General features: G+C 39.6%; 1 protein-coding gene across 4 annotated transcripts in view; it reads right to left on the reverse strand.

Annotated features, from left to right (window-relative positions):
- Nucleotides 1–26,682, reverse strand: part of LOC124058912 (cell migration inducing hyaluronidase 1) — a 157,745-nt gene that overhangs the window by 33,274 nt on the left and 97,789 nt on the right. For all 4 annotated transcript variants that reach the window (XM_046388653.1, XM_046388576.1, XM_046388742.1 and 1 more), the window contains 5 exons: nucleotides 23,574–23,721; nucleotides 20,981–21,172; nucleotides 10,406–10,575; nucleotides 6,316–6,525; nucleotides 3,998–4,203 (listed from right to left, as the gene is read on the reverse strand). In XM_046388653.1, coding sequence (XP_046244609.1) covers nucleotides 3,998–4,203; nucleotides 6,316–6,525; nucleotides 10,406–10,575; nucleotides 20,981–21,172; nucleotides 23,574–23,721 — 926 coding nt within the window. The remainder of the gene's footprint in view (nucleotides 1–3,997; nucleotides 4,204–6,315; nucleotides 6,526–10,405; nucleotides 10,576–20,980; nucleotides 21,173–23,573; nucleotides 23,722–26,682) is intronic.

The following is a 26,682-nucleotide window of genomic DNA, read 5'->3' on the forward strand; positions in this document are numbered from 1 at the left end:
CACACCATTAGAAACAGCAAGGGAATGCAGGAAGTAGTGTGTCATTATGTAGACAAGAGGAATGTAGGGATGGGGTGGATGGATGTGTAGCATGTCTAAACTCAGTCTGGGTCCTGTCACAGACCTGCAAATGTCTGCTATTTAAATCTTTCCCTAACCTACACCACACAATAGCTGTCACGTGCAGGTACTGCAGAAAGAATGTCAACAATGTTTGCTATGCCCAATAAAACCAGACTAAAAGTTTGCAGCTTAGCTGATCTGTGAGGCTTTTTGAGGTAAAATCTAAAGTCAGGGCTAACCTTCCCACATACTAGATCACAAAGTACAGCTGAGGCTGATGGGACTGTACTTCAAGTATTGGTTAACAAACAGAAATTTTAACCTGATGATGACACCAGATGAAAGTTTAAGGGATCAATGTAGTTACAGTTCATCATTTAGGGACCATTAATATTACATATATTAATGCCACAGCAATACATTCCATAGTTGTTCAGATATTTTAATCAAGTATATTACATTTGTCTGGGAACAGTGCAAGTTTGTTCAAAAATTTGTGCTAATGCATCATAAACATGCACACACACACACACACACAGCTCCTAAAATGTTTCACTTGCCTTTACTCTGCTTCTCCTCGAAACAGGTGCATATTGCGGGAAGAACACTGAGATGAAAAGGTTCTGGTGTGAGCAAAGGGGCAACTCGTTTTTCATCTCAATGTTGGCAAGGAGCCATTTTCAGAAGTTCCTGCTGTCTGATGAAAAGAAGGTCTGGCAATATTGGTTGATCACTGTCAATTTGATTTGCACAGAATTGGACTGGACTACAAGAAAGATCTGGACTAAAACAAGGTGCTGGTTCAAGCGGTTCAAGCAGTTTTTGGCTGGCAGCAGATGGTGACACAAATAGCCCTGTGTATAGGGCAGAGTGGAGCTGTTTAGCAACAAGGTGCTGAAACAGGGGAAAAAAAAAATCACACTGACCATATACCAGTGCAAACTTAACTTTGGATACAAGACACAATGATCTTCTACAACATGACAAAAGGAGAGGTTGACATGCACTGCCAAACAGTGTTAACCAAACAGGTTACCAATACACACTCTCTCTCAAGATGGTCTGTTGCAGTGTTCTACAACATGCTGGATTTTGCTGCTATCACTGCATGTGTTCTGTACCAGAGCTGCATGGGTGGCAAACTCCCCAAGTGGGGACTGATGCTCCAGCTGTCCCAGGAGCTGCATGCAGAGAAGATGGCTTCAGTAAGCACACATACAAACAGACCGTTGCAGCAAAATATTAGCCTGATATCTAGACTGGAAATATGGGAGTGAATACCTGGTGAATAAGCATATTGCTGGTATGTGGATTTGTCCTTTGCATCTATGTGTATGTGTGTGTGTGTGTGTGTGTGTGTGTGCAAATGGAAATATCATCAATGAAATAACTGATGCTGAAGTAAGTGGTGCTTAAAAACACAACCAACAGCCATTTCTGCTGTTTCCTCTGAAAGAGATGACTTGGATGGATAAACACGCACACACACAAACTAAGCACTAAGCAAAACATTCAGGCCAAGCACATCCATCTGGCTCAGTTCAGTTTCAATGACAGTTTCATCCTCCTCATGCAGCCCACATGTCCCTGTTCCTCTCAAATCTCACTGAAATTGATTGTACTCATCTGAGCATTTAAATTCAACACATACACAACTCAACAATGACAGGGGAAGAGACAGAAGGAGCCACAAGGGAGGGTTATAAAGGAAATTAATCATCATAAATCTTACAGTGGAGAATGTTGTTAGTGCAATCATGTTTGATTAAATTGGAATTTCTGAACCACAGTAATAAATACACTATTAAAGAATACACTGATCCAGACAAATTGGACAAAAAGTCTCATTAGGACTATTGTGCATTGTGTCGACGCTGAGATGAGGTTAGAAACTGCAAATCCTTGCAGGACCCTCATGCTGGAGAGCAGGTGGATGACTTTGTACCAGTGAAAGCCACTGCCACTATGCATCTATAACCTTGGCCTTTATGCTCTGCAGCTGAAAGCAGAGGCAGTGTGGTGAGATAAAAGTCATGTGACTTGGATTAAACTGCTTTATATTCTGAGCCGCATCTTTATGCCTTAAATATAATGCTGCTCTAACAAAGGGAAGGTGCAGGGGGAAACCAGGCTACCTCTACTGATAAATGTGTCTGTGTGTGCGGACTTTCCTATCTTCATGAGGACCAATTTCAGTTTTAAACCATCATCCCAAAGATGTCTCTGCATTGTGACTAGATTTTGACTTATTTTGACTACTTAAAAGATCTGTTAGTAGGCTATAATTCCCACTTTGAGCCCTATTTTTGTGGCAGCATAACAACCAGCACAAGCAGCATTCAGGCAGTTTTGTGTTTTCCTAACACAGTATTACTTTATTTTTTATTACTGTCATCATGTCATAAGCATCTGTGGCTCTAGTTTTTGTGGTGTAGCGTTCGAACTGGCAGTGGAGCCAGTTGGAGAGGACATTAGCTGTCATTTTGAAGGATGAAAAATAATAGCTGGTGCTGCAATACTTGCATAATGTAACTTAACAAAACTAGAAATATAATTACTGTCAGTTTTGTTCAGCCTCTGCCCTTTCGCAATGTTTTTGACGCTGCTAATTATCTGTTATTGTTTTTCTTTGGTAACTTTAAGAAATAAGTAGAAACAATGAATTTATTTAATTGTTTCTGCATTTGTTGTTGTCTGTCTCTCAGGTCAAAAGAGAATTATTGCCTTAAAGCATTTCTCTGTTGTCATGTGAAAGTGTCAAACTACCATCTTTGTTTGTTTTATGCATTTTTGAGAAGCGTTGTGTCAGAGAGAAAACTACTTTGTTATTTTTTGTGTGTGGTTTCATAGATAGAAAGATAGATAGATATTTATTGATCTCAAGGGAAATTCAGTAAATGCTAAAAGTTCATGCTAAAAACAAAACTTAACAAACGATCCAGAGGTCATTGTTGAATTGTCTTTGTATTAGGTATAAGGGTAAATACTGAAGCTACATTATTATTATCAACTGTGTCACATGCTAGATGAAGGTCTGTGAAAATACTGCTACTTCATTTCACAAATGCTCTCCCTATATGGAGGTATTAGTGAATATCTATAAATACATAAAGGTTTGCTGGATCCATGATTGTACCTTTATTCCTCATCACTCTTTTACAAGGCAGGTAGCCCTTTTGAAGTGCACTTACATGATGTTAGTGATTGGTTAAAGGTGCTATTAGCGAGGGTATACAACAACTTCTGGGAGTGGTTAATGTAATCAAATTATTGAACTGCATAAGCTCTACCACTTTGTCTACATCTGAGTCCAATTCTTTGCTTTCCTTACTTTATCCATTATATAGACACCTAACCATTACACCAACAGAGACTTTAATGACATAACACTGTAAATACATCAGCAGCTTTAACAGCTTTCACTCTTCTGGGAAGGCTTACCACAACATTTTGAAGTCTTTCTGTAGGAATTTTTTTTCCCATTCATGCAGTCGAGCATTTGTGAGACACAGACACTGACTGAGAAGGCCTAGCTTGCAATCTCAGTTCTAGTTCACCCAAAAGGGTTGAGGTCAGGGCTCTGTGCAGACCAAGTTCTTCCATGCCAAATTTTATGGACCTTGCTTTGTGCACTGGGACACAGTCCTGCTGGAATAGAAAAGGGCCTTCCCCAAACTGTTGCCACAAAGTTGGAAGCACAGCATTGTCCAAAATGTCTTGGTATGCTGAAGCATTAAGATTTCCCTTCACTTGAAGTAAGTGGCCAACCAGTGAAAAACAGCCTCATAAAGAGGTGTCTCTGGATACTTTTGACTAAATTGTGCATATTAAACACCTCTGGAAACTTTTTTACTTCCACCTGGCAGACGCATGAGAGAACCTGCATGGGAATGAAGAGATTTAACTGGGCATATAGTTTATGTGTGTGTCTTACCTGCAGTCTTGGCGTGGGTTGGCCACATATCCTGGGAAAGCTCCTTCAGTGATGTCACGGCACATTTTGCTGTCCCTGTCTGAAGGCAGCAGGGTCCCGGCTCGCACCATTAGACCCAAACAGTGGTCAAAGGTATTCCTCTCTTCTGGCCCATCTTCTGTGAAGAAACAGTGGCCTAGTGTGTCATAGCCCACCACATCCTTTACCTGGGAAGGGACAGATAGTGAATTTCACTGATTAAAAGCTGACATTATGTCACACTATAGTGCAAGGCCACGACCTAGAATCTTACAAGAGAAATAACTACCCAGAAAGAGTGTTATCACCTGTGAAAGTATTAACTTTCCGCAGTCTACCTTGAACTATGTTATGAAAAATGACCTCTTGCCAAATGACTACAATGTGAGGAGGAAGTTTCCATCCAAGTTGGACTCTAAGGGCATGGACTCCATCATCAGAATCAGAATCAGAATCGTCTTTACTGCCATGTAAGTGAAGAGGTTTCACATTACTAGGAATTTGTCTTGGTGATTGGTGCATACATAGAACGTAAGTAACATATAATAGTAGAATGAAATAAAATAAAATAGAATAAGGTAAAACAAAATAAAATAAGTAAAATAAATATGGTTCTGGAGGTAGTACAAAAGTGAGGTAGTACAGGGTGGAAGCATAGTACAAGTAGGCGAGGTAAACAGTGCAAATGGTCAGCAGGTGGATAATGACATGAGCATATATCAGTGCCTGTACTGAGGTAACTAAAGTGCAGGATGATCGTGGATGTACTGAGAGAATGACATATCTTCTAAAGTGGCATGCCAAACATTATGAAAAGTTTACTCTGGTTATTTTTTATTTTTTTTGTGCTTTCACAGTTTGGGCTCCATAGTGCATGAGATTACAATTCTTCCTTGCCTGAACAAGCTGAGTTCCTGATGACTCACACACAAGAATGTCATAAAATAATTAATTGATATGACTCTTTGTGAATTTTTATTGATGTATCTTGAACAAGTTCAAAGCACGTACATGCATTCCTAGATGAGATGTGATGCAAGCTTCCAGGTAGCAGGTAAACACTGAGTTATGCAGAAATCCTAAATTCCCCTTGATCTCATCTATTGGCGCATGTGTATGTAAACAAAGACGGTACAACCTCCTAATGCTCAATGATCAAAAGTGAAAAGGCTGTCAGCGAATTTAAATATCTCACTGTGGTACAGGTGAAACATGCTAACTAAGCAAAGTTTAGACATTAAAAACTGTCTGTGGATATATTGTATTTTATGATCTTAATGACTTGCCTTTAGTTGACGAGCACACAGCTGTGATGTGCTTTTGTGTGCAGTTTTGTATTGCGCGGCATGTGTCTTTTTTTTTTTTTTTTTTTTTTTTACTTTGTTGATGTTTGTTAATAGGCTGCTTTTTTGCTCTGACGTGCCAAGGGACTACAGATGTGAATAAACTTGAAGCTATAATCTGTTACAGTGCACCACATATATGTTTGAGCTGTACACCACCCCTTTTAAATCAGTTAAATAAGTAAATGAAAGTTTTTCTGGACTTCTCTGCCAGTCCACCATTATCTAAAATGACATACATACATACTTTTGATTCAAATTTTAAATGTAACTAAAATCTACTCAGCTCTGTCATCACTGTGTAGTTTATGTAGTGCGTAGTGGATTTTACGCTGTGCATATTACTGGCTTTAAATTTTGTTTACATTCATTTCATGTTAATTTGATTTATGTTACATTTGTTGTGTTATAGATCCTCCATTTTGTTAGGTGTTGTCAGGTGTCAAGTGGCAACGTAAAGTGTAACTCAAGACTTTGACATTTTGGCAAATATGCTTCTTCAGAAGAAGATCAATACCTCTCTCATGTCTGTACGCTAATCCTGTAGCTGTTGCTAGCAGCGAGTGAATTGAGTTTCCACATTTGGAAACTGGTAAATGAGTAGCCTGGGTCGTCCAAAGATGGAGTCCTGTTGTTACTGTTAAGTTGCTAGGCAGCCAGTAGAGACTGAAAGGAAGTCACTGCACCTGGCCAAGAGTCCAGCAGATAACCCCCATTTTTATGCTTTGTTTCTTGTACAAATTAAATAAAGAATGTTGGTTATGGGCTTTAGAAGTGCTGATAGACGAGTTTTGTTACCCCTAAAGCAGGCTAGTTGTTTTCCCCGGTTCTCATTGCTTGTGCTAAGCCAACTGGCTCTTGAAAATGTGTTTCCAATATGTCAAATTGTTTACAAATTGTTACAAATAACATCAAGTGAAAATTGCAAAATAAAAAAAAAACAAATCCTTAACTGACCAGCAGTCCGTTGGAACCATGGATGGTTAAGCAACGGGAGAAGGAGTGGTGGATGGACAGATCACTGACGGAGGTCGGGGGGTCGTAGCCTCCCCTCTCATCCACATCTCCATTCATATGGAAATGGATCGGATAGTGTCCCATTGTCTGTTGGCCCATGTGCTGCAACTCCACTCCAGAAATATGAACTGCCTTGAAGCCCCGCTCCACCTGATAAAGACAGCAGATGAATTTCAGTCACTCTTGCAGGGAGATGAGGTTGTTGCATCACTCAGACAACAGCTATTAGGCACAGGGAGAAAAGCTAATGGGCTGAGTGAAATATACTGATTTAAGACTATTACAGTCAGTGTTTAAGAATTAGAACAGAATCAACTTCTATTGGCAGTATATGTATTTTTACATAAACTGAATTTTTCCACTGCATTTAACCCATCCTTGGTTGAACACACATGCAAGACAAGACATGCCAGGACAGCTTTAATTTGTATAGCCCATTTTTACAAGCAGTTTGTCTCAAAGGGCTTAACATAACATCATAGCAACATCCTCTGCCCTTCGAACCTCACATCGACTAAGGAAAAACTCCCAGCAAATTACATGCAGTGAAAACACACACACACACACAGGAGCAGTGGGCTGGCGCTATCTGGCACCCAGGGAGCACATTGGGGGTTAAGTGCCTTAAGTGCCTTGCTCAAGGGCACATTAGCCGGGGGGCACTTTCTTATTAGTCACTCTACCACACCCAATTTTTCGAACCGGCGACCCTCCGGTAACAAGCCGCTTCTTCAACCTCTAGGCCACAGCTGCCCTAATTAAAATAACCTAATATTTATAATATGGACAAAGAAAGGGATTGTCTGACAATGAAGCAAAGAGAGGTGAAGGAAAGAAAGAAAGGAGGAAGGTGGGAAGAATATTTGACAAGTGCATCGAGCAAGGAAGAAGAGAGGACATAAAAGAAGTAGTTTGGGAGGAACCTGAAAGTAAAGCGATCAGGGAGCTGTGGATTAGGTTTTGGAGGCGGGTGGAAGGAAGGATGGAAAGCAGAGGTCAGAGAGCTGGAAGACGGGAAGATCAACTGCCCCCCCAACCCCCTCACCACCACTGAGCAGGGTCTTAATCTCAACTGTTCCAGAACTGCGCAGTGGCTGGCAGATCAGAATGTGCTTGTACTGAGTAGCTTCCAGGTGTGAATGTGTAACTGCGTGAATGTGATCAGGGCATTTCTGAAAAAGAGGGCATCTGTCTCTGTGGCCCTCTTCCCAGAAAATACAGGTTAAAAAAGAAAGATAAGAAGGCTGAAGATAAAATGGAGTCTTCATAAATAAATTCAGCAAGAAAGAAAATAATGGAAGCAAAATAGGAATTGAGAGTAAAAGAGATGAAGGATGGTGAAAGAATACAATGATGGAGGACTGAAAGATAGAAAGATAGTCAGGAAGGAAAGGTGGCATAGAAATAAAAGAGGTATGAAGGAGAAGAAAAGAAAGGAAAATGGGAGGAAGAATGAAACTAGAGGGGTATGAGGGAGAGAGAGGAAACATGGAATAGGAAAAGGATGCCACAAAGATTAAGAGAAGACAAGATAGAATAGAGGAAAAGATGATGACAAAGAAGGACAAAGAATGACTGACCATGAAGAGTAGAAGAGATTCACCAGTGAATAGAAGACATTAGGGAGCAGAGTGAAAAGCAAACCAGATCATAGGGAGAAAACCCTTTTGGTGATTTTCAGTGTAACTTCACTTCAAAGATTACAGCCTTTGAGAAAATGCAACCCCCTGCTGTTTGGGAAACAATTTTTAAAATGCAAGCTAAAACAATGCTTCTCGCTTCTCTCTGCTCACAGCCAGCTCATATTAGCGGTGATACTAGGTTTTAACACAACAGTAATTGCACAATTGTCAAAGGGGGAATGTGCTGTGAGGCGTTCATTTTGAAGGGCTTCACTGAATTCTCATTGAGGCTTTCCTTTCGCTCTGTGTTTGTGTGTGTTGCTTGTTCATACTGTGCACACACACCCATGCATGAGAAATATGTGACATAAGCCCGTGATGGAAATTTTTAATAGGATATGATAGCTAGCCCTGGGGAGAGAGGGATGAAGGCAGCAGGAACAACTACAGCCTCTCTCTCTCTCGTTCTTACGTCCTTTCCTGTCTCTGACTGTCTGTCTCCACTGTCTTTTCTCTCCTGGCAACAGACTAAAACATACAGTATGCATCTTGTTTGGCAGCTTCACCTGCTCTAATTTAACTTTTTGATGTAAATCAGTGCATTGAATTTTGATTGACCAAATGTGGAAATATTAGTGTGTGCAAATGACCACATGAGGCTTTGACATCCACATCTTCTCTCCTATAATCCTTTCTCTTCAGGTAGTCTAGCTATGTGACTCTAAAGATTGCAATATGGGTGGCAGTCTTTGGTCAATCTGCTGTCCCCAAGGCCAAGAATGAACTTGTTCCATACTGGACAGACTGTCATTAAATTTGTTGTTCAGACATTGTGGCAGCTGTGGTCCAGGAGGTAGAGTGGGTTGTCCACTAATTGGAAGGTCAGTGGTTTGATCACTGAGTCCTGCGGTCTGAGTGTCCTTGGAGAAGATACTGAACCCCAAATTGCTTGTGGTGGCTCTTCCATTAGTGTGTGTGTTTGTGTGGATGGTTATCGCTCCTGTTGAGCAGCACCTTACTAACTGTCACCAGTGTATAAATGTATACGTTGTAGAGCACTTTGGATCGTCTATAAAAAAAAAAAGTGCTACATAAATGCAGTCCATTTTCCATTTGACTTGATTATGTTTTGACTTTTCACCTGGTGACAATGCCAGGTGAAAAGTCAAAACATAATCAAGTCAGCATTTCAGTTTGTCCATTATGTGAGCTTATGACCAACCTCACACTGGCTGTGGTGCTAACACTAAACTAGGATGATGAACACTGTACCAACATTAACATTTAGCTTAAAGCACATAATAACAACCTCACAAAGCTGCTAGTGTGGTTGTAGACTTTCATTTTTGTATGCATTCTTTTGATTGAAATTACTTTAAAATATAATTTCTACAAAAAAATTATGTGGATATCATGAAAAAGGTGTACAGAGCCATGCTAACATATTGACATTAATGCAATGTAGTCAATGATGGCATTGATGCTAACATGGTCATAACATAGTATAGAGTTAGGTCACAGATTTGTCTCTGCACATGGTTACAGATTGCATAAATTGGCTTCATAATAATCACCCCTTCTCGCTCAGTATAAGACAGCAAAGTACCTGCACAAAATATTGGTCTGCCTCACTTTATTGGATTTCCTTCCATGTGACCATCCGTATCTGATACCAGCATTTTGGTCAGGGTCAGTCGTAGAAATGAAATGAAATGAACCATGCTTCATTAAATCATATCTCAAATCAGGATGCAACAAGGCACTGCGAATGGGTTAGGCTTAAGATGTGGGCAGCTCCCCTCAGGAGAGGAAGCATCCAAGATAAATTAGCCTGGGTAGCAGGGTTAGTGTGGCACTGTCTCTGACTCAAACCGTGAAAATCACTGTTTAATGCGACTAATTGGTGTTAGCTGTTGAAACAGTTTAGCCAGTACACATTGTGTCACACATCTGGCTTCACTTAGATTTAGGAAATTTCCTTTCTCAGTAAATTAAATGAAAAAACAAAAAAAAAACACTCAAAAAAGAAATAATTAAAATTCCATAATAAATGCTCTGATTGGCCACTGTCCCTATCAAACTGATCAGCTCAAAATGTCTCATAAGAATTTTGATTGATCCATCAATCTGTCCATTTTATGACACTTTTTTGGGTGTCAGGTAGTGAGGCCCTAGCAAGATAATGAAGACATCTCTCTCCACCAAGCAAAATTTTACAGCTCCTGCCGAGTGATCCTGACACGCTCCCCAGATTCTCCTACCAGTTGGACATAACTGGAAAATCTACAAAGAAACACCATCTGAACTTTTAAAGTCCGGAAGTTTTAACCACCTCAACTGGCTCCAGTTAGATCTGCAACAAAAACAGCACTCATCTGTGGGCGGCACAGGGTGACCCAACAGTGTACCTTCAGATGTCCTCCAAAAGTGTCGAAGTCGAAGAATTTGCAGATCTCATTGCCATGGCAACCGGGCTCCATCTCACCACGAAGTAGGATGTTGCGAGTCAGTAGGCCCACCTCCGCCCTCATATCCACCCCATCCACTTCTTCACCCATGTGGATGAATTGGGGCTTACCTGCACGCACGCACACACACGCACACACACACGCACGCACACACACACACACACACACACACAACTAGGCTCAAGGGCTCAACATTTAAACACTACAACACACAATATAGAGACATCTGTTGAAAACTACTGCATGGATGAAACTCATCTGCTGACAGTGCTGTTTGAAGTTTCACTGTTTCTTCTAAACAGTTCCTTCAACAGAACTGAGCACAGTGTAAACAGATGCCTATTCTCACCAGAGACTGAGAAAAGCAGTTTGTTGTTTGTTTTCTGTGTGAATGTGTGTGTGTTTGGGTGTGTGACTGAGCAGATATTTCAGATAATTGCAATGGAGGACATAATGGTGAAGCTGAGTAAGAGTTTTAGCACCACTTCTTCTCTTTTCAAAGGAGAATGGGCACACAACACTTATAATTGTGGCGAACAGACAGAGGCACTCCTATATAAATTGATGCATAACACACACACACACCACACTTTCAAACTTTAATTTACGCACAGAAGAGTTTGTGTGAGTGTGTGTGTGTGTGTGTGTGTGTGTGTGTGTGTGTGTGTGTGTGTGTAGGAAAGACAGAGGGAAAGACAGAGATAGAGGGAGAGAGGAGGGAGGGAAAAATGCTGACCACGAGTTCATCCTTACGTCAACCAAAGTTAGAAACCAAACCACATCTCCACCCACCCTTCATCCCATCAACATTCAAATTTGCAGTACAATCACACTAACCTGGAAGTCAAACTAGTAATCGCCTTGTGTTATACAATGCAAAACCAAAGGCCTACTGCACAAAGCTTTTTTTTTTTAATTATTCCTGCAGCAACTGAAAGGCAAAGTTTTTTTCTGGTGGCACAAAAGCCAGTGTCAATGCTTTTGAATGCCTCTATGGTAGATGAAACACTGTAAAGATCCCTTTGGTTGGCACAATGTGCAAGACATTGTGACAAAGTGCCATCTAGGGTGCTCCTTCGATGGAAAAATGTAATGCAGATGCGAGAAAATTAGACAGCCTCCATGTGTCTCTAAATGGTTAAACAGTTTATAGTTCCCTGGGTGTTTTTATTAGAGTCACATAACAAAGCAGTTTTAATCTTAACCAATGTTTGTGACCATTTCACCATAAATGCGTCATGACTCTGACCACTTGTGCAAAGCTATTTGTTGGTATTTTGTTGAAAACTGGAATATCTGGAATATTTTAGAATTTACCAGACAGAGCACGAGAAATCAGTTTCTCCTGAAACTGAAAGCTGATCCGTTCCACTCAGTATTCGAGGGTAAACTGACTCCATCCAGCATTGAATAATACCCACTGAACTCCTCCTAATTTGTGTCGATGTGCTTATGAGCCTGCTGTGCGATTGACGTGTTTCTGTTTAAATGTAGTCATGTTGACAGGTTGTATGAACTACTTTGTTTAAAGCATGACATTCAAAAACCTTTTAGTTCTCAACCCCACCTGCACTCATAATGATCCTAACTACAGTATTATGCATTTTACACAGCGTAGTTCCTCTGAAGGCAGATTTACACCTCAGCAAATGGCACTGAGGCTGAGGAGAACAAAAAATGAATGAAATGCAGAATTCCCATGATATGCATGGAGAAGAAGAAAGAGGCAGCAAAATAACACAGTAAGTGGAATAATGGGTGCTCTGTCCCACAGATCTTCCACTCCTACACATTCATATACAAATGTGTTGATCAGAAAAAACAAAGTGATATTCAGGGAAAAAACAAAAACAAAAATCAAAGAACTATTTGCAATCACACACCCACATGCTTAATCTCTTGTTCTCATCCTACTCGCTTCATCAGCAACAAAATATCAACAAACAATTTTTTTAGATCCCAGTTTACTACAATTTACTGCTAGTGCCTACTGTAAGTCCTTCAGCTTTTTCCCACAACTGATATGTGCTTTTTTGAGAGTGAATAGCCAGCCTGTTTTTTTTTTTAACTAACCATATAAAATGTTCAATTTATATTGTGACTATTTAGTGATTGCTCATAAACTGATGAAAAGCTCTCAATGGTGGATCAGCTGGTGTTACCAGGTATGATAAAAGGTGCTGTGGCTGGTAAAGCACAGTAAAAGTGGGCAGTTCAGGGATAATTTGATCTGAAATATGCAAAGGATTAGCTGTGTGTCACATGCCTGCAATAACATTATCACTAATATGCGATGTAAAACCTAAATTGAGATAAACTGATTTGAAACGGTGTCATTTTTAAAACACAGGAGCCATGGTTTTCATTCAAGTGTCTTGTAGGACACGTCAGTGTGCCAGCATGCTCAATATCATCGCAGCTACTACTAGCAAAAACAAGATGATGTTTATATTTAAAATATCCCACCAGTTAAAGTTATATCTACAGTTTATCAGGATTAGCCACCATTAACAGTGGTCATATCTAACAAATGAGGCTGTATTTCAAAACTCCTGAGTGAACTGTCACTTTAAACTTTACTAGATTCCTTGTATAGTGTTTGAATTTAACAGACGTAGACGTCAGTTCAAATAGGCCACTGAATGAATGATAATCCTCTCCTTCAGTCAGACATAAGCATGAAACCTTCCTACGCACGATTGCATCAGCTTTCTGGAAACCTACGCTATCCACAAAACTCAGGTCTGAATGAATTTGCAGCAAGAAACAGCCCATGTAATGTTACAATTATGCTTAACTTTGTACCACCATTATGGCAAAACGTATGTGGACAGTAATGACACATGACTGGCTACAGCATACAATATTTCAAACAAAATGTGATTAATACTTTGTTGCAGCACTTTTCTTGTTTCATCGTGACAATGCCCCCATGCACAAAAAAGTCCATCACAAAATGGTTATCCCAGTTTGATGTGGAAGAACTTTACTGGCCTGCAGCCAGGTTCTAGCCTAGAGTCCAGAGTCCTTACTCGCTCAAGGAGTCAGAATCACACATTGTAATATCACATATGGCCTTAATTTTTGGATGTCCACATACTTTTGACCAGGTTTTGATATCTGTTATTAAGGTTTTTTGAGTTTGACTTTTTGAGGTTTGTTACATATACATATAGACAAAGAAAAATAACTCCGAAATATCAACTCATATTAATCTCTCTCTCGCACAGTAAATTAAAAGCATATGTTAATGGCAGCACAGCCTCAGCTTTACTCCTAAGCAGCAACAACTCTACTACTTTTATAGGGTGTTCAGTTCACAGCTATATTACTGAAACCAGTACTATAATTACTGAAGGTAAATATCACAGTATCTGCCTAACCAGGAAACCACATAGCATTATAAGACTCAATGATTTTGTACAGGTGAGTAATTTCCACACATTCATTAAGCAATTATTCAAATAACCTAACTAAACACTGCACCAAAGTGACCCCCCCCCCCTCTTCATTTGGCTTAACCCAGTGATGTCAGCATGACATCACCAACACTATAAAAGACAGGAAATGCAGGGCAGGCTGTCTTTTCAAACAATAATGGTGGGTCTGTACAAAAGAACAATCTTAAATATGAACAATGAAACAAACAACTGAACAATACTGAAACCCACAACAAAATAAAAGTAACTTAAACCAACATATAGCTGTGTGTTTGTTTTAATTTACACCTATGCTCTGATATAAAATGTAACATAATGCTAATACAAACAAAGCCAGGGTAGTAAGTGAAGCAGTGTTTCTAAAGCAATGGCAAACCAAAATGAAAAATACGGTGTAATGTGGGAGATAACTGGTGTGGGACAAGTGGTGAGTAAAGGTTCTCACCTACTTTTAGTGGATGTTTTCCCGACTGAAATCTCAGCTGACCTGGAGAGATGCGGACTGGCTTTGTGAGGCAACGCAAATGTCAGGATGGAAATAGAATAACATTAAACTCTTCACTGGTGCTCCAGGCCATTGATCCACTCCACAGCATTTATTTTCTACACTCATCATCATTTATGCCATTTAGAACTGTCAAACATTTAAAATGTAAAACCAAGACACAAATTATTGGACTCAAACTGATAAATAGCCCCGGGCTCTTTGTCTCCGTCTCTCTCTCAGCCACCTCCCAGCTCTCAGCTGCCAAGAACCAAAACAACACACCCTCCCTGTTTGTGCATAACCTCAGGGACTGGGGAATAGACTTGATTATCACTGCATGTTCAAAGATGGTGCAGCAAAGTGGCACCAAGGCAGGAATTAATGAAATGGATTACAGTCAGGAGGAGAGTGACAGGAGCTCTGAGGAGCAGCCTCAGGCTCATAAAAATAGGATTTCCACTGTGTATGGCCAAACACCCTGTGATGTCAAAGAGCTGAGGAAAAGGAGAGGGTTGTGGGAGGGCTGGGTATGTGTCGGGAGGTGATCTTAATGGACTGATCTTCTGATGCTGCCGGGCAGGACAGAAACGCAAGCAGCTCAGGCAGAGATCTGAAAATAAATCCTGGACTCCATGACTAAGTTCACAGCAGAAGACACGCAAACTTGACTTTTTTTGGTGTGCAAATCAGCGTTAGAATGCGACAGCTATGAGAGGATGTCACGTCATGTTACTGGTGACTTTTAGCTGCTGCGGGCACCAAGGGTTTTTCCACGAGACAAAGACAAAGGCCATTTGAATCATACAGGAGAACAGTCAGGACTGACAAGACGGACCTGCAGGACCCTGCTGAATGTGTGTGATGCAGTAAGAAAGAAAGAAAATCAGTGTATGTTTGTGTGTTCATGTTAGCATGCGTGTGTGTGTAAGTGTGTGTGTGTCACAGTGAATGGGCCCAGTCAGTTCTTCAGGATGCAGGCTGAGACTTTCCCTTGGCCCTGAGTCAGTCCAAACACCTTCCACTGACTCCCACACACTGCTCTAGGCTGTCTCAACCTGGCTTCTATCAGAATGAGTGTTTATGTGCGCACACTTACACACACATGCACACACCTCCACAGACTCAGTCTTAGCTCTCATGGAATGGTTCCTTGGAATAAAGATGGTCTCAGTGTGTGTGATTTTAATCTGTTTAGGCAGATATAAACGCCATAGTTTAACAGAGATTTCATTCCAAAGCACTAGAGGCTATATCTAAAAGAGGAACACATTCACTCACTCGGGATCCAACAAATTAAAATGTTCTCATCTTGAAAAAATGCCAGCATTTTGCCAGTAAAAATAGCCATAAAACTATTAAAGTTATAATCCTTAAAACTGCAGTCCTTCCTTAGAATTAGCAACACGTCTGAACAGGAAGTACATTTAAATAACTTTGAGAGAGAAATAATAGGCCTATTCCAAATGATATGTGCATAGACCATTGCAAGCAGCTGACACATTTTGAACAGCCACTCTGTCAGGAATACGACATAATGTTGTTTTAGTAGGGTCGCAGAGCACGAGTCACTGGTTCCAAAACTAATTATTGGATGTTTTATACAGAAATGCATCCTCAACGTTGTAGATAAAGAAAAATGATAGTTAATTACAACTTTGGTATGATAGAAATAGTTTGAATTGAACTGAAACAATATTGTAGTGGCCAAGGTAAATGGAGAGAGCATGGATCCCTCTTTTAAAGTGGGACCACTAGGGAATAAACCTTCACTGAGGAAGAAATCCACACATAAATTACACAGAATTACGGTGAGTAAGGTGGGCCAAAATTGAACCAGTCATAGTGAAATAGTAATTTCACCCTTTTTTTTCCCTCTTCAAAATGATTATGATTAAACTGGGAGCAGAGTTAGGTAACACATAAAAGTAATTTGTTACATTACAACGTTACAATCATTAAAAAAAAATTAAATAAAAAACAAACTAGTTACTATATAGACAAATGAATTGGGCCACCTGACCATTACACCAATGGGAACTTAACTAAATACACAGACAGTTTTGCAGCTATAACAGCTTCCACTCTTCTGGGAAGGAAGCATAGGCACAGTCCATGCCAGCCCATATGAAAACAATAAAACATGGGCTCGTCTAGTCTGCTGAGCCAACATCAAGTTTCAGTAAACATGCAGTTAATGGGAACCAAAAAAACAAAAAAACTATATTTATATGGATAATATTTTAAAAATAATGTATTGCTTCTTTGAAATTGTAACTAAATAACATTACTTGAAGTGTAAGACTAACGCATTAAGTTACTCATTACAACAACAATTTTCAAACGCATTTCGCAATGAAGTGAGTTTTCTGTTGATTATGAGTTCTGATTTATTTTGCTGATTATTAAGAAGAAATAAAGGATCATATTGTGACATGACTGAAAGAGTGAATGCGCGTTGATTGACCGACCGCTTCTACAGATGGTCTTCCTTTGACTGCCCTCCTTCACTTCTTGTTTACACAAGCTTGTACTTTCATTTTCTTATCACAAAATTAAGACATTTCTTGTAATTCATCTTTTGTATTAATAATTCAACCAGAATTAGTTAATGCCAATCTTATAACCAACTGTCCATCACCAAACATTATCAATGCAGTGAACAAACATGATTTTTACTTTTGGAATTCTGGATGCCTCGAACAATTCGAACAAGACTTAACAGACAGTCAACTATACTGAACTCATGACCCAGTGTTGATTTCATAATGTAAAATGTGTGCATACACCAGCTTTGTCTTTGTCCATTTTAAGTTCACTACATGAATCTTTTGTGTTTAGGCCAACAACTTGAATGCTGCACAGGTAGGACTGACTCTGTCAGTAACATATTTAAAGTACTATGCAGAGATGTACAGAATGCAAAAGCACTGAATGATTATTTGAGAAATATCTATAGATATCTAGTACTGTTGTAAGAAAATCTTAAGGATTATAAATTTAATCTAAGAATATATGTAAACAGAAATTTGGACTTAAAGAAAAAGCTATGTTTCTGAGTTTTCTGACATATACTATATCTATTTTCAAATGCATTGTGATTAAGCATTTGTTATTCCAGCACCTAAACTGTGAAAACAAGGTGCCCAACTGTGTTAAAAGTTAGCCAAATGGACTGAGACTCATTTTACCTTTCTGTGTGACTGATGTGTTTGTACTGCTTGCTTTATGTGCTTGGTGTTTTTTCATTAGTTTAGCTTGTTTCCTGGCTCTGTCACCTTTTGCTTTTAACCTTGTGGGATACTTTGCAACAAAATGGTTAGTGCTTGAAGTGCTATAACAGTAAAGTTGACTTTATGTAACTTGCCTTTTCCATTTAAAATTAAATTCCTTCAAATGAAAGATTTCTCTTTGTGAATGTTCTTGTCTGGGATTTCTGAATTTATTATGTTACATCCTCAAAGAGCAACTTAAAATGTTCTTCACAGTTGATGTTCAAAACTCAGCTGTTAGCTTTGATGAGGCTTAAATGGTGGAAGCAATACACACAGCCAACTGGCTCAGTGACATGGGTATCTAGAGAAGTGTGGAAAAAAAAACAAAAAAACCTTTTCACTACTGGATTTCCATGAAAATATGGGATTACATACTTTTCCTCTCTTTAATTCAATGCAATTTGCAATTCAGATTGACAGAGGTTAAAATGATAAATCAGGAAATGTTCAGGTGCTTTCAGACAGCTACTGTGCCTTTCAATTACTCCTAACCCTTACTCTGTTCTCCCCAACTGATCTGGCTGCTGTTTTTCCAGAAGTAATAATAATAATAATTCAATTCACTATGAATGCAGATTTGTACAAGCAAACTGTTGCATACTGTGTAACAGCTGGTCAACAACTGTAGCTGGGCAGGCTACTCACAAATGCTCCCATGTTTTAGACTACCTGAGCCCATCACTGAATTGAATGAATTTGAGATACATCAAGTTTGTGTTAAAGCCACCCAGTTCATTTTTCGACTATCTTTGAAAATACAGTCATGGAAAAAATTATTAGATCACCCTTGTTTTCTTCAATTTCTTGTTCATTTTAATGCCTGGTACCACTAAAGGTACATTACCTGAAGAATACAATGAACACGACAAAAAATGCTTTATGTCCTATTTGACATGCTTAAGCTTAATTGTATTCCCAAGGTATATAAGAGTCCATTTCATGTCATAAGCAGCACTGCACATGCAAAGGCCTAGAGTGGTTTCCTGCTTATATTACAGCCATAGCACAACTCAGAAGTTGTCAGCTCTCACATAATGCTTAAAATAAAAGAATTATGTGAAGCCACAAAGGCATCCATCTTGACACTGCTGGAAATTGGCATGAGTGAGAGACAGGTAGCCAAAAAACTGAAGATCTCCAAGATAGCTGTTCATTATACCAAGAAAAAGCAAGCATGGTAGTACCAATTTGCTAGCTGGTCGAGGCAGGAAACGTCTTTCTACCCCGTGCACTCATCTGTTCCTGTGTCAGGAATCGTCTGCAGACCTCCAGGGACCTTAAAAATGAGTGGGCACTGTCGAGGAATGTGACTTGTTCAGCAAGGACAGTTCGAAAACGACTTCTTGAAGCTGGTCTAAAGTCACACAGAAGAAGCCCTTCATCAACGAGTGTCAGAGGAAGGCCCGGTTACTCTTTGCTAGGGTTCACAAGGATTGGACTGTTGATGATTGGGCTAAGGTTCTCTTTAGTGATGAATACAATTTTGAGTTGATGCCCACTCCAGCCAACTTACTGGTTAGAAGAAAGCCTGGAGAAGCCTACAAACCCAACTTTCTTGCTCCTGCAGTAAAACATGGTGGTGGATCGGTGATGATCTGGGGTTGTTTCAGTATGGGTGGAACAGGGCAAATGCGTGTGTGTGAAGGGCGAATGAACCAGGTCACGTACAGGGCTACTCTTGAAAACAGTCTTCTTCCATCAGCTGATAAACTCTTTTTAAACTCCTGCCTCGAATGACTGGATTTTCCAACAAGATAATGCCCCTTGCCACATGGCAAAGTCAGTTAAAACCTGGATGGAGAACCAGAACATTCGAACCATGCCTTGGCCTGCTCAATCGCCAGATCTTAATCCAACTGAAAACCTGTGGTACATCATCAAACTCAAAATGGAGAACCACAAGCCCAAAAACAAAGAAAATTTGTTTGAATTTTTGCAACAGGGATGGGCTGCTGTGACAGCAGAACAATGTCAGAAGATGGTAGAGAGCCTGCCAAGACACAGTCATCAAAAACAATGGTTATACTCCTGTGTGTATCATGTGACTAACAGACAGAAAAGAAAACATGGAATGCCTAAAAGCACTGTTTTTGGCAGTAAAATGCCGTAGCTGTTGATGTAAGAACTTAAGTGATTTTGGTTATTATCAAGAAAACCATGGAAAATGGCTAGATAACAGCTCTTAAATTGAATTCTTATGAATTATTTTTGTTGTTATCATTATATTTGTCCAAACAAATGTAACTTTAGTTGTACCAGGCATTAACATGAACAAGAAATTGAAGAAAACAAGGGTGGTCTAATAATTTTTTCCATGACTGTACACTTGCTAAACAGTGATAAATTCATTGATGAGGAGGCACTAATGAAGACAGTAGTTCTCCTTACAGAAGTCACTGAGCTGTGCCAGAGGCAACCCACTGATTTGAGTGGAAGACACACCACAGTTCTCTCTGACACACTTATTTTAAGCTTAGGAATCTTTCTTCTACTTTAGGTTCAAAACCAATCCTATCTATTGATGAGATGAGTGGAGGATTGCATTGCCTGTGTACTCACTTACACTCTCTCCCTTTTCTCTTGCACAAGAACACATTTACTGAGCAGGCTCTAGCAAGCAGGAGGGCAAAATTTTTACTGATTTTATTAGGTCAGTCATGCTGTGATGTAAAGCACAAATACACTACCATGGAGCACTGTGGCATCCTTCATTATGACTCCTCTCTCAAAAACACTCAAGTCGTTGGTCTCAAATTATACTATAAACAGAGCTACCTTTTGTGAAAATTTGATGCTTTATACGTGTATTTAGTGTGTAAGACATAAATGTATTCAGTTTACAATTTGTGAATGGGAGAAGAGCAGCATATCCTCAAATTTGAAAAGATGGAACCAGTGAATGTTTTGTTTTTCACTTTACTAAAATTAGTGATTTGAAGTGATTTCAAAGAGTAATCAATTGTTGATGATCGTTTTGACTAATCAATTAATCAACATAATTGTTTACGCAGTAATTACACTGAAGCTGCCCAGTTGTTGGCATTCTTTAATTTTGTTCTTAATTCTTAAGACTTTCATTGTAACAAACCCTAGTACTAATGGTATTCATGACCAGATTTCTCCAGTGAGGGTAACCAGCTTTCAAACATGTTGAAGAGGACTGCAGACTTGACTTAGTAACAATAAAAGTCTGGCTAATCTGAAACTTAACTTGATAGGACTGTGTTGATAACACACACAAATGCTTGCAGAGCAACACCAAACAGTTCATTCCAGCTCCACATGGTAACATGATTTAGGTCACTGGTTGTCTCACCTTGAACCTTGACCTGGTTCGGTGTGCAGGCAGGGCAGGGCAACAGGGTGAACTCTTCAGCCTGGTGCATGGAGTAGTCTGTACTGGCCACCACCACCCGATCGCCGGAACCCCAGCCCTCTGGCTGGTCAGCCAGCTCTAGGATGCTACTGTTGGACAACATGTCGATGGTAATGCAGGCCTGTGGACGAACTACAGGAGGAGACAGTGAGAGTTACAGCTTATAGGATGCAGCAAAGCTGATACACATACTGCTACATTCACACATTGCAATTACACACAGCAACACTTGTCTACATTTGGAGCGCCATGTGCATGTGTGTGCACAATTTAAGTTCAAGGCTTATTTTCGACATAGCAATATAAGAACATGGCTCTTCTGTGTGGCAGGGCTATGGTCAAACATTTTTATATATTTTCTAAGCCTTTTGATTTGGTCTGAGTTACCTTGCTTTATTTTGAAAGAGATTTTTTACTCTCAGCAGAATGAGAACACTGTTTACGAGAATAACAATATCTCAAGTTAGCTCCATTCATGACCACTCATCACTGTTTTTCTGAATCATATGATGTATATTTTGGCAACATTGTACATTGACTTAAACACAAAAATAATATGAAGTCATTTAGATCTAGAGCTGTGGCATATTGTGATTTTCTCCAATCTCCAGCTTGTTCTCACTTCCAACGCGTCAGATACAGCAGCCTGGTCAGTGGCCAAAGCTTAAACATAACATGTATAAACAGAGTGAAAAGCTCAAGTCAGGAAGTGGTGGGGTGGTTGGATGGGCCAAACACAAAGCCTTCTGATGGAAGACCAGGATTCAAATCCCATGTATGATCAAATGTTAAAGAAGCTTTGCTTTTAACTCAAAGCAACACAACACGGGTAAGAAGAGTGGCACAGTCAGAAGCTTAGTGTCACTGGCAAAGCTGATGGATGTGACGTGTTGGCAGTGAGACTGTGTTATGTATATACAGTATAAACATTATATATCATTTCATCAGCCACTTCCCAGCTGTGCCCAGAGATTCCGTCCATGAAACTCAAGAATAGTGTCACTGCTGAGAATATGGAAATAACTCTTGCTCTGCTTATACAAGCACCAGGTGGCTCATAGCAAAAGTTCCAGCACCCTATATTTCCCCAGCATCCTAGCAAGACACTGTGCGGGGGACGATCACAAGCTTTCTCTAACTCCACAAAACATGTAGACTGAATGGGAAAACTACTATGAATCCTCCAATGTACTTGCAATGGTAAGGACCTGGTGCACCATAAGTTTTCCCAGACAAAATCAGGCTATGATGCAGTATCACTCCACACAGTTCTAGCTACCAGGCCACAAAGACATTATCTTACAAGAGCAGACATAATATACTCACTCCCCAACCCAAAAGCCTTTGCTGCCTCCACAAAGAACAAACAGGAGGCCAGATGACATGACATGCTTGTTTTCCCTTAGTCTAGCCCTTCTCAGACCCACAGACAAAAAACCTGTGGTGCAGGCTGGATGAAACGCTGGATTTAAAGTTGATGCAAGGGGTTAACAATAGCCCAGCCATAGCTACCTATGGCATAGTTTTGTATGATCAGACCATAGACCATTCTTTATATTCCTCACTGTAACTGTGTTTACATTCTTATATGGATTTTGTGAACATGGATGAACAAGTGTGGACTACATGTGTTCTTACATAAATGAAATTCTATCCACACAACATGTTGTATGGATAACATGTTGTTGTTGCTGTTTGTATGCTCATTCATTCATACAGAATGACAATCGCACTGAAGATATTGAAGATAATGGCTTCAGTAGTTGTGTGTTACTGAAAAGGAGAACCCTGCTTCTTTCTTTGGCTTCCTTAAAGTTATCGTCACTCTCAACAATCTCCACTGCGATCAGAAAAAAAGAGGAGAGAACACAGGAAGACCAAGCCGACCACTGACTGCATAAAAAGACAGATGACATGAGCGCTCCTCAGAACTGAAGCTACAACAACCCCGGATTGCTCCCTTTGGACTGGCTGCACCACCTTGATCAAATACAATTCTTAGCACAATTTTATGCAAATTTGTTCCAACTTTTTTTAAAGTCTTACTTAACCATAACAATAAAAACCATAGCAAACACTGACCTTAACCAAACCCTAACCTCAGCCTAACCTTAAAGCAAGTCTTCACCCTAATATTTAATGATTTACATTGTGGAGACTTGCATTTTGTCCGCATAAGTAAGGCAGGTCCTCACAATGTGACTGTGTAAACACATTTTTTTTGTCTTGACATATCAACCACACACACACACACACACACACACACACACACTGGTTGGAGCAGTGTCTGTGAACTCTGAGCTGGGTGTGTGGCAATGCTTTCCTGCACCACGATACGGGTGCTATGCATTCCAACAATAGCAGCACGCTGACACTGTGTCCTTATATTTATAAATCCATCCATGCTATAATTGTAAGGGTTATTAATTCTTGTTGAACAGCAACATAATGTAGCCAGAGTACAGGTAAATACCCATACACATACATACTCACAATCACATACACAGACACTGACAGTAAATGATGAACATACCCAGTTTTCCACAAAGAAAGCGGACTCTGTAGTTGCGACAGAGGCCATGAGTCTGGTCCTTGTTAAGACAGACAAAGCCGTAGTCCTTGTCATTTTTATGGATCACATCTCCTGTTTGGTTGGATGGTATGCCATCATGGGTTTCAGCCTGAACAAAGGAAAAATGAACAACAACCATTATTTCCAAAGGCACCAAAACATTACTGTCAAATGTTGTGACACAATAGTAGCATTAAAATTTTTGGCTTGTCTATAGTTAGAGACAGACAGAGAGAGAGAGAGAGAGAGAGACAGAGGAACAGAGAGAGACACAGAGAGAGAGAGATGTCTAGACCCTTGGCATCTGGACATCTCTTATTTGCAGCATCGAAAATTATGTGTTTTGCACCAGGCATCTTGGTATTTGTGTTGTGTCTGGCTTTTGCTGGCAAAAATAGGAATTTCATAATGGGGCACCAGTACTGAGGATTTGGCTCAGAGTTCAATCAGTCTGAACACACCAGCTAACTTCATGTCCAAGTCAGAGTCCTATTCAATTTTAGCAACATTACGTCCACACACACTGACCCTCATGCATCTTTGTTAATTATTTAAATTTTCTGATTTAAATAAACATTTCTCAGCTTCATAGCAATTTCTACAACATTTGTCTACATTTGACTTTACTACCACCATTCAATTATTCTTATACATGGTGAAAGCTTTAACACTACTTAAGATGTAAGAGCTCTTCTGCAATCCAGCAGATTTCCCTTCAGAAAAGAGCTGGTAGCATAAACCAGCAGGTCTCCAATTCTCCTTTTTTTATATGTGGCGTCATTTATTTTATGATGCTAAATGTATGTTATAACCATTTTTTGACTTTAAAATGGTCTTCACCCCCTTTCATGAGAAACCTTTCTGAAAAAGGAATAAGTCTGTGACCTCTTGAACTCCAGCGATCTTAAGTGTTACCATTACATTAAAAAGCCAAACAACAGGAAAGTAATGATGTTCATCCTCCAGCAGTGAGCCTCTTCATGTTTCTTTAGGATGGTCAGATAATTCAAAGCACATCGGAACCACATTACATCAAATATTGGAGTGAGACAAAAAACAAACAAAAACCAAACACTTGGCTTCTAAAAATACAGATTCCACAGGGCAAATGAAAAGAGAATGTGAGGAAAACTTTGAGCACATCCAGCCAAAATGGAAAACTGAAAACACACACACAGCTAACCTGAGAAGGACACGGCCATGGCAATTCTTCCTAAATAAATTTCAAAAACACAACAAATGTAGTACCTACATGGTAAAAGGCAGGTGCGAAAAATAGAAGGGATCTGTAAATATCTGGAGGTCGTTATTGTCTGCCAGCAGTTATCATTTTATCAGTAAACAGTATCATTTTTTAAAATCATTTTAACAGTAAAAAAAAATTGCAGTCTGGAAAGAGGAAGGGTAAATGCAAATGGAGCAGACTGATCAAGTTGTAACGTTGCACAGCAGACCAAAAAAAAAAAAAAAAAAAGAAGAATAGCTGTAGCCTACAGCAGTTATTTATTAATGCTAATGCTATGGGTGTTGGAGATGGTGTGGGCAGACCTGGCACTACTGCTTATCTTCATGGAAGGCCAACAGCTGCTGTTTTGTGGAGCTAGGCTGGATCCACAGTCACTGGCTGGGGCTGTGTCATGTGCCAGAAGCACAGTAATGGCAGGTTGGCTTGGCCATGACCTCCAACAGAAGTTAACACAGGAGCAGCTGGAGTTGCCATCCATGTGGCAGTTCTTCTTTGGTGCACCATTAAACCAGCAATACTACATATGGATGTCACTTTAGAAACCCTGTTGTAAGGTTTAAATTGCCTTCACATGCACATCAGATTCACAGGAAACAACACAGCATGTAATTCAATGTAATTTTATATCATTCATAGCAGCCTTAGTGTTTGTTATTCAGTCTCTTTACACTGTGTCAGAGCCATACACAGTATTAAGTTGGCATAGATTAACCATTGTATAAATGCCTTAAACATGCAGTCTTTCTAATGGCCAGCAGAGAGCAAGTCTGATTGTGTGTAAAATTATGAAAAAAAGACTGCAGTGCTTACTTGATTTATTACCATAGCAAACACTTTCCTAATGAGTTTATGATCTCAGTTGCTAGTTTGAAGTCTTCTCTAACACAGCACAATGTTAATTTTGTAAAACATTCCGATGACAATGGCCATAATGTCAATCCCAAGGCAAAAGCACAGGCCAGTGGATAATATTATTCGGCTCCATCCATTCCTTATTATAAAGTTCATGGTCAAAGCTGTACTAAGTTACTAATAACGCAGTTGGAACAACCTTTTGCTGCTGCTTCACATTAAAAGCACATAAAAACATGGGGTGGTTTTTATTAAGAAGGAGCCACCGGAGATGCAATGTATTATTTGCTGAGGTAAACACTGACAAAACAATGGCCACTTTGGTCCTTCGTTGACAGAAGATCAGTTTAAAATTTTCCGGGGAGTAATGGAACAAGGTAGATCATCCACAGTGAATTCTTAGATAAAGAGCTGCAGGCAACAGACTGCACAACTTCAACTCCTCTGCAGGCATACCAACTCCTTTTAATGTGTGCCACTATTGTGTGGAAAAGCACTCATCACTTGCAGTCTGAGATTCAGTGTGTAATTATTGATTGTTGTCTTTTTTAAACAAACTGGGATCGGTTTCTGCATTATTAAACCACACTTGCTGCTCCTTCATATTAATGGAGAATCAACTCTATGTATTGAAACTACAAGCTTCTCTTCATTAGAGGTATTTATGCTACAAATGAATGACTAAAAAACTGTTTTGAAAGCTTTAATACATATTACACAACAGCTTTAACACATTTAAGCTATTTCCCAGCAAGAAATATCTACTGTTAAGTAATATAAAAAAACTCTTATATTAATTATTTTGTATTTTCACGTTCCTGCTTCTCTGTGGACAAACCAGTTTGCTACAGGAAATGTTGCAGTTAGCACAACAGCAATGTAACTTGTGTAAAGACAGGATCGACAATATGCCATTAATCCGGATGCTAACCTTCTCATTGTACTTAAGCCTCTGACTAGCCAGTGTAAGTG

The sequence above is a fragment of the Scatophagus argus genome, chromosome 1 (genome assembly GCF_020382885.2).
Source record: "Scatophagus argus isolate fScaArg1 chromosome 1, fScaArg1.pri, whole genome shotgun sequence".
In the NCBI taxonomy this organism is placed as follows: domain Eukaryota; kingdom Metazoa; phylum Chordata; class Actinopteri; family Scatophagidae; genus Scatophagus; species Scatophagus argus.